At 37.6% G+C, this 18693-nt stretch overlaps 1 protein-coding gene across 1 annotated transcript in view; it reads left to right on the top strand.

Annotated features, from left to right (window-relative positions):
- Positions 1–18693, top strand: part of LOC127852563 (uncharacterized) — a 95611-nt gene that overhangs the window by 48567 nt on the left and 28351 nt on the right. Inside the window, exons 10-11 of the mRNA XM_052386517.1 lie at positions 1441–1480; positions 13906–17774. Coding sequence (XP_052242477.1) covers positions 1441–1480; positions 13906–17774 — 3909 coding nt within the window. The remainder of the gene's footprint in view (positions 1–1440; positions 1481–13905; positions 17775–18693) is intronic.

Raw genomic sequence — 18693 nt, 5'->3', positions numbered from 1 at the left:
CAACAAATATTAATTACAAATCTTCACAGTGAATGTGCATCACGGAAATCAGTGTTGGGAAATTGGAGTTAGTCTACCGTTACTCACAAAGTTAATGCATTTAAGATGAGTATCTTTCGGAAATGGAAAGAGACAAACATGATATGATTTATATGTTAGTGGATCTGTGTAAAATCAGATTCATATGCATTATGCTTTATTATGTTTGTCACGCTTTACAGTTTACTAAAATAGCAATTAGCATTGAAGTGCAAGATGTTGAAAGGTAAAGAAATGACATAAATTATTTTAACTCCATATAATACATAATTAACATAGCAAGACCACTAAAGCGTTTTTTTTATAAATATTTGTTAATGTTTTCACCATATGATATTTAATTTAAAAGAATACTGAATTAGATTCTTACTGTTAAAGAGGTTATGATTAAATGGTATATTTAAGAATCTATATAGATTATTGCAAGTTCAATATGAATTTGGAAGGATATTAACTTAACATTGTTTTCATTGTAAGAACACATTAAATTAGTACTTTATAATATAAAAATGCTGTCAAACATACTTTAATAATTTTAATTCTGTTCTTATAATCATATTTATAATGTTTCCCAATTTCATGGTTTATCGCGCTATTTTTCCCAATTTCATGGTTTATCGCGCTAATTTTCCCAATCCAAAAGGCACAGGCTGTAAGAAAAAAAAGCAAAAAAAAATCACTGCAGTGGCGTAGTCGATGTGGTGTCCACCTAGCGACTGGGAGGTCACAGTGTAACAACTGCATATTTGAGATCGCAGTGGCGTAGTCGATATGGTGTCCACCTAGCGACTGGGAGGTCACAGTGTAACAACTGCATTTTTGAGATCGCAGTGGCGTAGTCGATATGGTGTCCACCTAGCCACTGGGAGGTCACAGTGTAACAACTGCATATTTGAGATGGCAGTGGCGTAGTCGATATGGTGTCCACCTAGCCACTGGGAGGTCACAGTGTAACAACTGCATATTTGAGATGGCAGTGGCGTAGTCGATATGGTGTCCACCTAGCGACTGGGAGGTCACAGGATCAATCCCCACTGCGGGAGCGTTCTTAAGATCTCTCCCAATAGACACCAAGTACTGGTTCTAGTCCCAGGAAACGGTTTTGAGAGCATTTTTAATAAGCCTGAGCTTTTGATGCAATCAAGCTAAAGCAAAAAGGTTTAAACTTACTGCATAGTAAATGTGTTGCAGAAATTATTTATTTGCTACATTGCGACTTTAAGCACATACATTTTGCTGAACAAGTTCTATTCTTGGAATTTAATGAATGTAACATACTAAATAGTTAAATTATCTCAGCCAGAGATTGGTGATAAAAGACCTGCATTTACAAGCTATTAATAATGACTTCTTTATACTGACTTTTCAAACATTGCTTAAAATAACCATAATTCTTTTTAGGCAGAGAAGAGGGAGGAACCTGCTATCAGAAAACCAAAAGGTTTGTTCTTATATGTGTTATATACATAATTGTCAACTTGTTGCATGAAGTGGGAGGCATTAATTACTGCACTTGGCCTTAAGTCAGTATGTCCAAAAAATTGTGTTTTTAATGCTTCTTAAACTACCAGGAGGAACGTACTCAATCTTTCAGTTTAATGACCTTAATTTGTCAATGATCTTCTAGAAATGATTTTTGGCTATGAGGATCTTTGGCAGCATAATGCATAATTTATTGTTTCTCTTTTACAGAATGTATAGTCCCAAAATTGTGTGTTTGTGTTAAAGTAAGCTGACACATCTGTATGATATAATTTGAGTACATTATTTGGAAGAGATTTTGTATTGATCTTGTAATTATATTACAACTTAACGTGTATCTATGTAGAAGACAAGTATTTAGTTACAGAGTTTTTATGCCCCCAGATCGAATGATCGAGGGTATATTGATTTTGGCCTGTCTGTCTGTCTGTCTGTCTGTCATTCTGTCCCAAAACTTTAAACTTGGTCATAACTTTTGCAATATTAAAGATAGCAACTTGATCTTTGGCATGCATGTGTATCTCATGGAGCTGCACATTTTGAGTGGTGAAAGGTCCAAGTCATCCTTCAAGGTCAAAGGTCAAATATATAGCTTCAAAGCGCAGTAGGGGGCATTGTGTTTCACAAACACATCTCTTGTTTCTCAACAGTTTGTCTCATTTGAAGCAAAAATCCCAAATTAGGGTATAAAATAATGTAAAAAAAAACACCTTTCATTTGATGCTCACAATTTAGACTCGGTTGTATGAACCGTTATTGACATGAATGTGACATGTTATCATCGATGTGAACATTTAAAGCGAAGATTCGTTTTAAGTTTAAAACCAATCAAAATTAACATGTGATGTTAATTTCCCCCAAAACACTTTACTGCATAAATAATAGAACTGTCATATAATGCATGCAACTTTTTATGTCCCCCATCGACTATAGTGGGGGACATATTGTTTTTGCCCTGTCTGTTGGTCTGTTTGCTCCAACTTTAACACTTGCAATAACTTTTTCAATATTCAAGATAGCAACTTGATATTTGGCATGCATGTGTATCTCATGGAGCTGCACTTTTTGAGTGGTGAAAGGTCAAGGTCATCCTTCAAGGTCAGAGGTCAAATATGTGGCCAAAATCGCTCATTTTATGAATACTTTTGTAATATTGAAGATACCAACTTGATGTTTGGCATGCATGTGTACATCATGGAGCCGTTCATTTTGAGTGGTGAAAGGTCAAGGTCATCCTTCAAGGTCAAAGGTCAAACAAAAAAAAAAAAAAAATCAAAGCGGCGCAGAAGGAGTCATAGTGTTTCTGACAAACACATTTTTAGCTCATCTATTTTTTGAAAAAAAAATTATGAGCTATTGTCATCACCTTAGCGTCGGCATCCGGTTAAGTTTTGCGTTTAGGTCTACTTTTCTCATAAAGTATCAATTCTATTGCATTCAAACTTGGTACACTTACTTACTATCATGAGGGTACTGGGCAGGCAAAGTTATGTAACTGTGACTGGCATTCGGACAGAATTATGGGCCCTTTATACTTAGAAAATTGAAAATTTGGTTAAGTTTTGTGTTTTGGTCCACTTTACCCCTAAAGTATCATAGATATTGCTTTCATACTTGGAACACTTGCAAACTATCATAAGGGTACAGTAAAAGGACAAGTTGCATAACTCTGGTTGTCATTTTTACGGAATTATGGCCCTTTTTTGACTTAGTAACTTTGAATATATGGTTAAATTTTGTGTTTCGATCAACTTAACTTCTAAAGTATCAAGGCTATTGCTTTCAAACTTCAAATACTTTCATGCTATCATGAGGTTACTGTACCTGGCAAGTTGAATTTTACCTTGACCTTTGAATGACCTTGACTCTCAAGGTCAAATTATTAAATTTTGCTAAAATTGACATAACTTCTTTATTTATGATTAGATTTGATTTATACTTTGACAAAACAACTCTTACCTGACATACCACAATAGACTCTCCCCCCCCCCCCCTGAATCCCCCCCCCCCCCCTGAATCCCCCCCCCCCCAATTTTTTTTTTTTTTTAATATCATCTTACAAATGACCAAATGAAACGGTTAAAAAACACAAATATTTATTTATTTATTTTTATTATTTTATGTTTGAAATACTGTCCAACCATCGCACCCAAGAATCCCCCTTCCCCTCACCCCCCCCCCCTTCCCCCCCCCCCTTTTTTTTTTTTTAAGATCATCTCACAAATGACCACCACACCCTCACACTATACCCCCCTCCCCATCCCACCCACCCACCCCCCAAATTATACACTGCAATGCCGATATATCGCGGTTGGTGGGGTCCAAAGATTGCGAGCGCGATATATCCGGCGCGCGATATAACTCGAGAAATGTCTAACTCAATTGTATTGCGGTTAACTTCTCAAATTTCCCCAATGTTTTCATTTTATATACAGCGCAGCTGCATATTTGTTTTGTAATAATTGCAAACCAATTATACAATAAACGTTTTCATTACTACATAAGTATCTGTGTATTTATCATAAAAACCAAAATGTAAATTATGTTTTTTATTTTTATGTACGATCCCTTGCAAATCAGCTAAAATGGAAAATTCTTGCCGTAAAAAAACTTATAAAATACATTGTGCATAGATTCGAATTTACCCTTAGCGTAACGGTAATGATACCCTGTGTTTGAATTATATTTTATTAAGAGGAAATGTCAATGCCACATAATTCGCGAGATACCGTGGTACTTTTGTTGAAATTTACAACGAAACTTTTAACGGAAATTAAATTATCGCAATGTTGTACCGGCTACGAAATTTTTATTTACAAATAAATACACCCACGCCAATTTTCGCGCGCTTTTTATCAGGACAAAGAAATTCATGAACAGTACCGAAATTTAACGATCTATATACCAGTTAACTGCCATTATTACCTTTGCAATGACACTAATTGGATATTTCCTAAGTGTTAAAACAACCCCAGCCTTGTGTAAACAATATTGTCACTAATCGACTGTTTTTCATGCTTCACTGCGTGCCATAGTAAGCCGCGAAATATGGGGTGTTGATACTAGCTAGAACCGGTTTTTTGCTTAAGTTAGCGAATTCTCAGATTTAAACATGTCATTTAGTGATCATGCTCGTCGGATTTTTGGGAGCCATAGCCAAAGCGCGATATATTGGACAGTGCGATATAACGGTCCGCGATATATCGGCGTTGCAGTGTATTTATTTTTATTATTCTATGTTTGAAATACCGTCCAACCATCGCACCCAAGAATCCCCCCCCCACCCCCCGATTTATTTTTTTTCACATTTTAGGAAGATAATGTTATAAATGTCCACACCCCCACACTATACACCCCTCTTCACTCTACCCCTCCCTCCTTTGTGATTGAAAATGAGAGTCCCTTCACCTTTAAAAAGAAAATAGATGAGCGGTCTGCTCCCGCAAGGCGGTGCTCTTGTTTTACTTAAAGATCATCTAATAAATGACCACCACACCCTCACACTATACCCCCCCACCCCAAAAAAAAAAATTGTATGCCCCCGGTAGGGTGGCATATAGCAGTTGAACTGTCCGTCAGTATGTCAGCCAGTCTGTCCGTCCGAAAAAAGCTTTAACATTAGCCATAACTTTTTCACTTTTAAAGATAGCAACTTGATATTTGGCATGCATGTGTATCTCATGGAGCTGCACATTTTGAGTGGTGAAAGGTCAAGGTCATTGACATCCTTCAAGGTCAAATGTCAAATTTATGGTGTCTGTATGAACAAAAACTTAAAATTGGCCATAACTTTTTCAATATTGAAGATAGCAACTTGATATTTGGCATGCATGTGTATCTCATGAAGCTGAACATTTTGAGTGGTGAAAGATGAAGTTCAAGGTCATTCTTCAAGGTCAAATGTCAAATATATGGCGTCTGTCCTTCCGAAAACTTTAACATTGGCCATAACTTTTTTAATATTGAAGATAGCAACTTGATATTTGGCATGCATCAGTATATCATGAAGCTGCACATTTTTAGTGGTAAAAGTTCAAGGTCACGGTCATTCTTTAAGATAAAAAAAAAATAAATAATCAAAACTGCGTTTTCATGAAGCTGCACATTTTGAGCGGTGGAAGTTCAAGGTCAAGGTCATCCTTCAAGGTCAAGGTCATCCTTCAAGGTCAAAGGTAAAAAAAAATCAAAGTAGCGTTCTCATGAAGCTGCACATTTTGAGTGGTGGAAGGTCAAGGTCATTCTTCAGGGTCAAGGTCATCCTTTGAGGTCAAAGGTAAAAATAATAATTCAAAGCGGCGTTATTATAAAGCTGCACATTTTGAGTGTAGAAGTTCAAGGTCATCCTTCAAGGTAAAGGTCATCCTTCAAGGTCAAAGGTAAAAAAATAATAAAAAAATTCAATGTGGCGTTATCATGCAGCTGCTGATTTTGAGTGGTGAAAGTTCAAGGTCAAGGTCATCCTTCATGGTAAATAAATTCAAAGCTGCGTTCTCACGAAGCTGCACATTTTGAGTGGTGGAAGTTCAAGGTCATCCTTCAAGTTCAAGGTCATCCTTCAAGGTCAAAGGTCAAAAAATAAAATAAAATTTCAAAGCTGCGTTCTCATCAAGCTGCACATTTTGAGTGGTGGAAGGTCAAGGTCATTCTTCAAGGTCATCCTTCAAGGTCAAAGGTCAAAAATAATAATTTCAAAGCGGTGTTATCATGAAGCTGCACATTTTGAGTGGTGTCAGTTCAAGGTCGAGGTCATCTGTCAAGGTCATCCTTAAAGGTCAAAGGTCAAAAAAACATATTTCAAAGCGGCGTTATCATGAAGCTGCACATTTTGAGTGGTGTAAGTTCAAGGTCAAGGTCATCCTTCAAGGTCAAGGTCATCCTTCAAGGTCAAAGGTCAAAAACAAATATTTCAAAGTGGCGTTCTCATAAAGCTGCACATTTTGAGTGGTGGAAGTTCAAGGTCAAGGTCATCCATCAAGGTCAAAGGTAAAAAAAAACATTTTTTTTTTTTCAAAACGACCCAATAGGGGGCGTTGTGTTTCTGACAAACACATCTCTTGTTTTTTTTCAAACATGGTTAAAAAACACAAATATTTATTTTTAGTATTTTATTTTTGAAATACCGTCCAACCATCCCACCCAAGAATCACGCCGGGTATGCGGATACTTTGATAACAGATGGCACATCGATACCAGATAACAATAAAAGCCACGCGAGAGTTGAGTTCTTCAGCTTATTTGCATATATGTTCTGTTCATTTGGTTTTCAGACATGTAATATTGTTTGGTCGATTAATGGTATAGTACTTCGTATTGCGGAGCAAGAAAGCCATGAAAAAAGCAGTTGATTATAAAAAAAAGAGATAAAATTTCTTGGATAATCGTAATGAATTCAATGATCAGTACGTATTTCAACAAAATAAAAATATTTTTAAATAAATCAAAAACGTGCCAACTATTCAAAATAAAAGATCAATATATCCATCAATGTTACAGCATGTTAAATTTTAGTTGAATAACGTATTTATGGAAATTCAAATGTTTTAAGAGTGGGATGCCAAATTTTCATGGACACTTCTTTTACCGATCATCTCAAAGACAATGACACTTCGATTCCAGATAACTCGACACTTTTTACCAGATATAACACACTCTATTTAGTGACTCAGAAATGCAGAATTCGCTGTGGAATACTGCTATAGTAAGCAGGCAATAAATAAAAATGTATGTTCTGACATAAATTAAAAACGAATTACCGAAACATACCCCTTTGGACTCTTTGGAATATGATAATAAAATGGAAAGGGAATTGTAAAGGGAAGTGCTTACTATAAGTGGAGCTCAATATAAAGGGAGTTTTCTAATCTATTTTAAATTGTGTGGCTACCCATTAGTATCGTCTTCATGATGCGATTCTTATGAGCACCAATGACAAAGGATTTTATGAGGTGTATTGGCCGCTTTAAGACTCCTTGCTCCCCTTATCAAGAGTCCTGCTATTAAGTTCATTTGAACACAGTCGTGTTGATCCACATGATCTGTTGTATTTTCAATTCTCTTAATCTCAATTTATCACTTAAAAACAAGTTTATTATTTAGACAATTATTTTCGGTTGTCACTTGAAATATATTACTTCAGAAATAAGCATTTGAATCTTATTTACAATTTGCACTACTTATAATATTAATTATATAAATTAATAGTTATAAAATTTTTGAAAACGAACAACGCTATTGGTTATATTTCACGTGTATGTAATTACGTTATGCATATATTCCCAATGTGACGGGCTTGACAATGCAAATAGATTCGTACTTCAAAATGTTTGGTAAGAATAGCCATAATATACATAAATGCATTTCATGTAAAAGATAAAACTTGGTTATCAGAGTGTCCTATTTGTTGAAAGTCTCTGTTATCCGAAGTTCCCTATATCGGGAATAAAAGTATCCGCAACTTCATAAATACCACCTATTAAAACATGCTCTATCTTCGTTTATATTTCATTGAATACTATCAAAATTTCAGTATTTGAAGCACAGTGATTACTCTACATGCTGGAATATCAAACAATTTCTTGCAATATTTCTAAGTAGTTTTATTTTGTTGAAATGTTTACTGTTCATCCAGTTTATGCTGTTTTCTGACCAAATTTTCTATTTTTTGGGGAAAAATCTACCATTCTTCCGTGATATTTTTCTTTGCAATCGAAAAGGATTCATTATTTATAAACTCGAACATGTGCCTTGTCTAAAAAACTAATCTGTATGATATAACTTTAAAAAAAACTGATGAACTTACCTCTCGCGCGTGGCTTTTGTTGTTATCTGGTATCAAAGTGCCATCTGTTATCAAAGTATCCGCATACCCAGCATGAAGAATCCCCCCCCCCCCCCCCCAAAAAAAAATTTGTTTATGCCCCCCTTCGAAGAAGAGGGGATATATTGCTTTGCACATGTCAGTCGGTCTTTCGGTCCGTCCACCAGGTAGTTTCTGATAACTCAAGAACGCTTGGGCCTAGGATCATGAAACTTAATAGGAACATTGATCATGATTCGCAGATGACCCCTATTGATTTTGAGGTCACTAGGTCACAGGTCAAGGTCACCGTGACCCGAAATAGTAAAATGGTTTCCGGATGATAACTCAAGAACGCTTAGGCCTAGGATCATGAAACTTGATAGGTAGATTGATCATGACTCGCAGATGACCACTATTGATTTTCAGGTCACTAGGTCAAAGGTCAAGATCACAGTTACCCGAAAAAGTAAAATGGTTTCCGGATGATAACTCAAGAACGCTTATGCCTAGGATCATGAAACTTGATAGGTAGATTGATCATGTCTCGCAGATGACCCCCATTGATTTTCAGGTCACTAGGTCAAAGGTCAAGGTCACAGTGACCCGAAATAGTAAAATGGTTTCATGGTTTCCGGATAATAACTCAAGATCGCTTATGCCTAGGATCATGAAACTTCGTAGGTAGATTGATAATGGCTGGCAGATGACCCCTTTTGATTTTCAGGTCACTAGGTCAAAGGTCAAGGTCATGGTGCAGGGCCCTCAATCTATCAAATCTGCCGCCGAATTTTGGTGGCAGTCCCCCACCTGAAAAGTATACTTTTTTCCCCTTTTAGGGGGAAAAATTCCCCCTAAAAAAAAAAAAAAAAAAAAAAAATATTTTTTTTTTTCATAGAAAGATGTGTCTCATGATTATTATATCTCAATTCTATTTCAATTTAATCTTTTCAAACATACTAAATTATGAAAAATGCAATGGATATAGTGCAAACATGTACAAATGAAATAATGAGAGAGTAAGTAAAAAAATCCCCCAAAAAGGGAAACGCCGCGAAAATTCCCCCTCCTAAGGGCTGCGGACCCCTTCCCCCAAAGTAGTGTGAGGGCCCTGCGGTGACCCGAAATAGTAAAATGGTTTCCGGATAATAACTCAAGAACGCTTATGCCTAGGATCATGAAACTTCATAGGTACATTGATCATGACTCGCAGATGACCCCTATTGATTTTGAGGTCACTAGGTCAAAGGTCAAGGTCACGATGACCCGAAATAGTAAAATGGTTTCTGGATGATAACTCAAGAACGCTTATGCCTAGGATCATGAAACTTGATAGGGAAATTGATCATGACTCGCAGTTGACCCCTATTGATTTTCAGGTCACTATATCAAAGGTCAAGGTCACAGTGACCTGAAATAGTAAAATGGTTTCCGGATGATAACTCAAGAACACTAATGGCTACGATCATGAAACTTCATAGGTACATTGATCATGACTCGCAGATGACCCCTATTGATTTTGAGGTCACTAGGTCAAAGGTCAAGGTCATGTTGACCCGAAATAGTAAAATGGTTTCCGGCTGATAACTCAAGAACGCTAATGCCTAGGATCATGAAACTTCATAGGTACATTGATCATGACTCGCAGATGACCCCTATCGATTTTGAGGTCACTAGGTCAAGGTCACAGTTACCCTAAATAGTAAAATGGTTTCCGGATGATAACTGAAGAACGCTTATTCCTAGGATCATGAAAGTTGATAGGTAGATTGATCATGACTCGCAGATGACCCCTATTGATTTTCAGGTCACTAGGTCAAAGGTCAAAGTCACGGTGACCCGAAATAGTAAAATGGTTTCCGGATGATATCTCAAGAACGCTTATGGCTAGGATCATGAAACTTCATAGGTACATTGATCATGACTGGCAGATGACCCCTATTGATTTTCAGGTCACTAGGTCAAAGGTCAAGGTCACAGTGACAAAAAACATATTCACACAATGGCTGTCACTACAACGGAGAGCCCATATGGGGGACATGTATGTTTTACAAACAGCCCTTGTTTGCATTTTTTTTCCATTTTTATACGCCCGTATAAAATACGGGACGTATTATGTGAAACCCCTTGGCGGCGGGCGGGCGGGCGGGCGGCGGGCGGCGGGCGGAAGGCATCACTTTGTCCGGACTCTAATTCAAATTGTATTCATCCGATCTTCACCAAACTTGGTCAGCAGTTGCATCTAGTTGATATCTAGGCCAAGTTCGAATATGGGTCATGCCGGGTCAAAAACTAGGTCATAGGGTCAATAAGTGCATTTTCAAAGGGGCCACTTTGTCCGGACTCTATTTCAAATTGTATTCATCCGATCTTCACCAAACTTGGTCAGCAGTTGTATCTAGTTGATATCTAGGCCAAGTTCGAATATGGGTCATGCCGGGTCAAAAACTAGGTCATAGGGTCAATAAGTGCATTTTCAAAGGGGCCACTTTGTCCGGACTCTATTTCAAATTGTATTCATCCGATCTTCACCAAACTTGGTCAGCAGTTGCATCTAGTTGATATATAGGCCAAGTTCGAATATGGGTCATGCCGGGTCAAAAACTAGGTCATAGGGTCAATTAGTGCATTTTCAACGGCGCCACTTTGTCCGGACTCTAATTCAAATTGTATTCATCCGATCTTCACCAAATTTGGTCAGAAGTTGTGTCTAGATGATATGTAGGTCAAGTTCAAATATGGGTCATGCCGGGTCAAAAACTAGGTCACGAGGTTACTTAGTGCATTTCAAGCATTTAGCATGGTGTCCGCTCTCTAATTGAAGTAGTTTTCATCTGATCTTCACCTAATTTGGTCAGAAGTTGTGTCTAGATGATATGTAGGTCAAGTTCGAACATGGGTCATGCCGGGTCAAAAACGAGGTCACATAGTGCATTTCAAGCATTAAGCATGTTGTCCGCTCTTTAATTGAAGTAGTTTTCATCTGATCTTCACCAAATTTAGTCAGATGTTACATCTAAGTGATATCTAGGTCAAGTTCAAATATGGGTCATGCCGGGTCAATAACTAGGTCTTGAGGACACTTTCAAGCATTGAGCATGGTGTCCAAAACCTTCGAACGGGCGTATCTTGTGACAGTTTGGCACTCTTGTTGGAAGATAATGTGATCAATGACCACACCCCACACTATGCACCCCTCTCCACTCCACCCCTCCTTCCTTTGTGATTGAAATTAAGATAGGTCCCTTCACCTTTAAAAAGAAAAATAGATGAGCGGTCTGCACCCGCAAGGCGGTTCTCTTGTTATGTATTGTTTTTGCCCTGTCTGTTGGTTTGTGTGTTTGTTTGTTTGCCCCAACTTTAACATTTGCAATAACTTTTGCAATATTGCAGATAGCAACTTGATATTTGGCATGCATGTGTATCTCATGGAGCTGCACATTTTGAGTGGTGAAAGGTCAAGGTCATCCTTTAAGGTCAAAGGTCAAATATATAGCTTCAAAGCGGCGCAAAAGGGGACATTGTGTTTCTGACAAACACATATCTTGTTCTAGCTTCTAACTCATTGAGGTGGAGAGATTACTCTATTAACGTCTGCTATGTAGTTAACAGAGAAAGTGAATATTTTCATAATTGGCAAATTATTATAGTGATATATATGTCCCTTGATTGATTGATTTATTACTTATCAAGCAGTATGATTGGTCAAATGGTTGTTTTCAAACATGTTCTCTTCTTGAGAAAGAAAAATGATCATGTGCAAAGTTTTAACAAACAAATGATGGACGTCGTAATTGTCAGCAGAGAGTGTTCAGTGATTGGTATCTTTTTAATTGATGAGAAATGAAATATTATGTTTTTCTAAAAATGCTGTACCAATAAATGATTACATGTTGCACATAAAATCACTTCACTAAGCAGCTTTGACAAAGTATGCTTTAAAAATAGATTGTTCAAAATCGAAAAACAGAAAAACATAAAGTAATAAAACGCATTTGTTTGTTTTAGAGTTTATTAATATTTCTTAAAGTTTGTAAATCTTTGAAGGAAGAGACATTCAGATGTTCAGGGTTGTCATTATGATTGTAAACAAAGGATCATTTTGGAATAGCAACCGATTCGGCCGGGGGTCATGGGGGCCGCCTAGGCCCCCTTGTAGGTCCAGGTCAAGGCCCTGGTACGGGGTCCCCCCCCCCTACCGAAAACGAATTCTAGACATTTTAGGGACAAAATACTGCTATTCTCAGAGAATAAAAAGTTCAAATGAGGTCTAAAAAGAATAGAAGATTTTAAGATTTTCACATTTTTCGTATACTGTACAATGTAAAAGCATATTATATTAAAAGATCTTTGCATGTTCCGATTCTATCCATTACCCGATAATCCAATATTATTACGATTTCTTTTTTTTCAAAACCAAATTACGGCCAATATTGACGATGAATGTCGTCCGCCATTTAACGCAAGTGCATATACGAATTGAATTGTGGGATTGGGGAATTCCCATTGAACATGCGTGAATCACGTGACGCGATTTGAGAGCATTGAGAACCGTTTATACTTAGTAATTACGACAAATCAACGACTCGATCTAAACTGTTACATGTACCTCCTTCCAGAAAAGTTTGCGAAAGTGAAAGTGAATATCTGAGAATAAAAACGCGTCTTTTTTTAAATTTTACAGAGTAGATCTACTTTTCATTCGGGATCGTGATATAACTTGTCAGGTCATGAATGCATGTAGACCTATATGTATGCATAGTTTAGCAATCCCAAAACACGTTATTTACCTACTTTTTACATTATGTGTTATGACCATTTGTATAACAAAATGAATTATTTAATTGAAGTATTTTCAAATGCGTATTATTAAATGTGTTATCCGAAATCATTTTCAGATTTCATTATTCACGGAAAATTAACAAAATTCTAGCAACAGAGACACATATATCTCGTGTTTTTCATGTACAGATGAAAATCATGCCAAAATTAGACTTCATGTGCAACATCGCATCATTCTACCTTGGGGAAAGCGCAGACTTTAATTTACAGATGCTGAATAACAACTTCGTAGCGCAGAGGTCGCTAATATATTTTATTTTGGTAGAAAATCGAAGAGCATTTTTTAATATGTGGAAACTTTTTCTCTAACTAAAATAAACTAGTTAATTACGCTCTACAGTGCTACATTCGTTGAGATACGGTCAGTAATAATCTGTAAAATGTACAGCTATTTGATACAGTTACACGTGGGGTCGGCGTGTATTCGGCTGCCTGAGCGCTGATTGGTTGACGTGCTTACCAAGAAGAATTTGATTGACAGCTGAAAAAAATCAATATTGGCCACTCGCTGAGAAATTCATTGAAAACAGTAGCTCTTAGGCGGAGTTAACGGACTGAATGACGGAGCGTCGCTCTACTATACTACGGTTATTCCTCGTCAATTACTGTTGGTTTGCGTGATAAAAACTTCCGATCGCAATTTTAAAGCTTCGGGAAAAACAACCGATTTTCTGGCGATTTTAACCGATGAATTTGATCGGCAATCGGTTAATAATGACAACCCTGGATGTTTACCATTTATGCAGGTGTCCAAACCCCAGACAGGAATCTAGCATATGCACAGATTGAGTCCAATTGCATGCAACTAAACCATGAGAAATCCTCTTCCGAAATTGATCCCATTTTCACTGAAGACATTGACTACTTTGATGATGATAATAAGCACTATATTGACTCACTTTACAATCAGAAGTCTTTTGAAACAAGTCTGTTTGACCACTATGATGAAACTGATGTCTCTTTTGTTAGGAATTATTCTAGCATGTATTATATTGAGGGAAACAATGATGACAATTATTCTTTTGGTATGTCAGACCAGCATCAGTTTTCAACTGAAAGTAGAAAGCAAGACATTCAAGGGGTCATGAATGTTCTTGGTGACCTTGATGATTGTTTGCATCAAGAGTCATCAGATCAGAACCCTAGCAGCCCTTCTGTGACCACCAAACGGTCACAGGTGGCTGACGATGTTCTAACTGGTTTTGAAAAAATGGAGACTTTGGCTTGTTGGGGGCAGATGGATCTGACCCCTCCCCAGAAACTCAGCTTCTGTAAGGCAATTGACAGTGTGTATGTCACAAAGAAGAGGCAATTTGACTCTACTGAGAAGAATGTAGAAAGCACGCCTGGCAGACTGTCTAAGAACAGCAATGTGGACACTGAAAGGATCACAAAGGTTCTCACATTCGGAATGGGGGATCCACTCGGGGGCTTTGTAAAGTTCACACCTGTTACAGATTGTCATGGCCACTCGGTGCTGGTGCCCAAGCCTATTGAGGCTGGCAGCTCTGATTTCCATTCCCCTGCCATGATTAAGGTATCTGATACTCAAACTAGCACTCCTAGATCCCCTAAAACATACTTGCAGTCTCTGAACAAATCTGGTACTCTTTCACCCTTTATCAAGTCCATTGCAGACAAGTACAAGCTGTTTGAAAAACCAGCCCCTCATTTCAAGTCAATCAATGTGGATGTTGCTGAAGACCTTTCACATGGTTCCTTCATGCTACAGCACACCCTTGATGTAAGCTATCAAGATGAAGAGATGAATGAAACTTCTGACGTAGATGTTAAAGCACAATCACCAACAGATGAAGATATTGACCATATGTTGAATAACTACATTTACGATGTGGTGTGTGGTGAAAGGAACTGTGACATGAATGACTTCCCCTGTAAATCGGAATCAGATTCAAAATTAGGATCCCATGTTGCCTCCAACATGTCAGTGGTTGTTTGCATTGATGAAGATTCAGTGAAACTGTCGAGGGAGGCATTATCTGAAGATTCCTTTGATCCCCAGCAACTACCAAGTTCACTAGACACCAGCGCTGTACTTTCAATGACAGATGTGAATAATGATACTGACGCACTAGAAACCAGTGTTCTACTTTCAATGACAGACATGAATTATGATACTGTTGAAAGCATTAAAGAAAAAGCAGAAAATGATCTAGATCCAACAGATCCCCAAGAGGTACCTAAGAATGTGGCTAAGAGTCCTGCAGTTTTGTCCCTGATATTGAAATCGAACAGCGCCTCACTTAGCTCTGCATTCTTGTCAAAACATCTTGTCAAAACGTCTGAAAAGGATTTCACCCTGCCAGGAAGTGGTAATGCTGTTAAAGCATCAAGTTATTGTAGAATTCCATTCACAAATGATTCTCCTTCATTCTGGTTCAGCAAGGATGTTTCTGAGTCGCCCATATCACAGGGTAGAGAGCTGCGAGTGAAATCACCAAAGAGATCTTGTAGCGAATTGATAACTAAATGTGAAAAGATGATCAATTCTGAAATCAGTGGTGATTCTCTATTGCCTCCCAACACTGCCACTGCATTCTTTTCAGGAGACCAATCTCCTGCTAAAAAGAGAAGACGCAGAACTCTGTCTGATCTTGAAACCAATACTGATTATAAGGTATCTGATAAGTCTAAGGATGCAATTGGGGAACTTCCAAATGAAATTGGAAGTGTCGAGACATACTTTGGGATCACTAATGAGCCATGTCCAGAGTCTACACAAGTTAGTAGAGAAAGCCTGAAAACAATGTTGGATACCAACTGTATTCCAGAATGCCATGTTACAAGCAAAGCCACTAGTTTGTGTGCTTCAACAAGCAGAACATCAAAAAGTCCTCTGGGAGTACACTGTTCTGGGAGCTTAGAGAATTCCACAACTTTCATTGATGCCTGTTCAGAAAAACCAAAGAAACAAGGATTTTTCAGACGATTATTCACACGAATAAGAAAATCATCTGAGCAAAAGAAAGAAAGTGTCCAGTTATTGAAATACACAAAACTGTCAGATACACATATGGTTGCAAAGCAGAGTGAAAAGTCATCCTTGAAGTCAGATTTAGAGAAATTTACATCATGTTTCCATGACTCCTCATTCCAACATCATTCAGAGTTTATTGAGGAATGTGTGCCCAACGAGTCCATTTCAGGTGAGGTTCATGAGAGAATACCTCCTTCCGCTGTGGATGAAGAAAGTCAGACTGTTGTATTGCATTCTGCTTATTGCTGTGAAGTTGATGCCTTTGTGCAGTATGACAATAAAGGCAAATTTTCCAAAGAAATGCATGCTAATGGTGATGCAAAAGCTACTGATGAGATTGGAAAAGTCAATAAGAGAGTGAAAGCTCTGGCAGGAACCTCTGAACTCAGAAAGCTGGCTGCTGCTGAGTATGAAGTAGATAATAGTTTGATGAAATCAGATGAAGATGGTAAGATCCCCCAAGTTGAGCTTGCAAGTGTTGATGGAAGAGAAACAGATAGGGTGAACGTTGTCAGTAGCACTGTGGAAACTCTAGCTGAGACAAGGTACAGCTTGTATAGTGCCATTTCATCAGCTGTACAAGCATGCTCTGATCTACTTGGAGAAAGAAAAATTGAAGGAGCCAGGTATATATTCAACAATGAAACTGCTGGTGACATTACTCCAGATCCAGATGCTCTTGTGAAAGATCTTCAGGGATTGGATTTGTCTGCAACCCCTCAGTATGCCAAAACAGATGATGTAGATCAGGAGATGAGAACAGTGTTGAACGATGCCATAGGATCTTTAGATAACATCCTTATTGACAGCTTTGCTTCATCATTGTCAGAGTCTCCAGTGAAAGAATCAGATATGGATAAGGACATGACAGATGGTACAGATGTTGGTGACATGCGTGGCACTAAGGCTGTTGAATTGGAGGAGTTAGTTTTACATGTTGTAGGGAGAAGATGCTTGCTGCATGAACCAGAGCAGTACAAAGTTTTGAAAGATGATATGGCAGATAAAACTGTTGAGGTGCATGACGACTCCATCCTGAATATTGTTGGTACAAAATGTGAGATACATGAAACAGGAAATGATGACGATGAGTTGGAATATGTTCCTGTAGAATATGAGATGCATGTGAAGAGTTCTATTTCAGCTTTAGCTAAACCTGTGCATGTCAGTATCAACAACTGCAGCAGTAGTAATGTGAACTTTGATGAAGCCTTTGAGGTGGATAATCATGAGGAGCTTAATGACTTGCCCAGTAGTACCCCTATGCCATCTTCTGCTCAGTTGCAGACTTTGACCAGGAATGAAGATGTTCTCAATAACATTCGGAATGATTGGGGAGAGGACATTGAGAATAATGCAGAATTTGCTAATGAGTATGACTACTATCCAACTGAATATGACTACTATCCAACAGAAGAAAGCTTAAAGCTAGATGATTTTGAAGCCAGTATTGCCCCTGATGGTGATCTCTTGAACAAATCAAGAGGTTCCAGCCTACAGGAGTCCCTAGATGCGATACAGGATCAAGAAGACCAGGAACTAGCAGAGATCTCTGTGCAGTTTGCCATTGAGTCTATCACTGAGGATGCTGCAACTGGGGAAGGTCCAGTCTTGTGCTGATTACCCATCACAGTTCCATGACAGGTTGTCTTACTACCACGAGACATGGGAGACATTGGAGGGCTTGTATGACTAGTCCAGGCAGCTAGCGTTTTGTAGGATCTCATTTGAAAACTGTTCTTGTTAAAGTTTATATGTGTATGTTAGATTGTTTCATTTGTAAACAAAAATTATTGGACTTTAAGCAGTTTAAAGTTATTTTTGTTGAACAATATTTATCTTAATTGTATGTAACAATAAAAATGTTTCTTTAAAGATGTACTTACCCATACTTTGTAGTTTAGTTAAAATGTTTGTTCCTGAGCTGTCTCAGGTTTGCTTTGTTTGAAATAGTTCTGGATATTTTAATAAAAACATACAAAAAATAAAACTTGCTTTATAATTTGTCTTTCTCTGTTAATATATATTAAACTGTTCATTTTAAAGGGCAAGATATGCTACAATTCCTTGCTACATAGCATGTCCTCTTGTAGATAGCTATTAGCACATGAGTTTCTTATTTGCATTTTCAATATTGACAAAAGATTGATGGATATCTTTAAATAATAAATATATGATCTGTGAGTCATATTCTTTGATATATAGCTTGACCAAATAAGATGCCTTGAGCACTCGCATGTCATAAAAGGTTGAAACACCACAGACAAGTTGATTGAAAGCTAACAGACATTGCAAATGCTAATCATCTGACTAATATGAAATGACCACTTAAGATTTACGGTAGTTAATAATTCCATAACCTAGTTTCATAATGGAGGTTTAATTGTGTTCTCAGTTTTGCTATCTGATCTTGCTAATAGTACTGACTTGGATGTTCATTCTGTCTTTCAACTTGTGTAAGATAAATGGATTTGAGTCAAGAATTGATCCGTAAGTTACATGATCATATTTTACTTGAAAATAGAGTTAACTTACA

This window comes from Dreissena polymorpha, chromosome 12, assembly GCF_020536995.1.
Source record: "Dreissena polymorpha isolate Duluth1 chromosome 12, UMN_Dpol_1.0, whole genome shotgun sequence".
NCBI lineage: Eukaryota > Metazoa > Mollusca > Bivalvia > Myida > Dreissenidae > Dreissena > Dreissena polymorpha.
The sequence above is the reverse complement of the archived record's forward strand: the minus strand, read 5'-3'. Positions and strand labels throughout refer to the sequence as shown.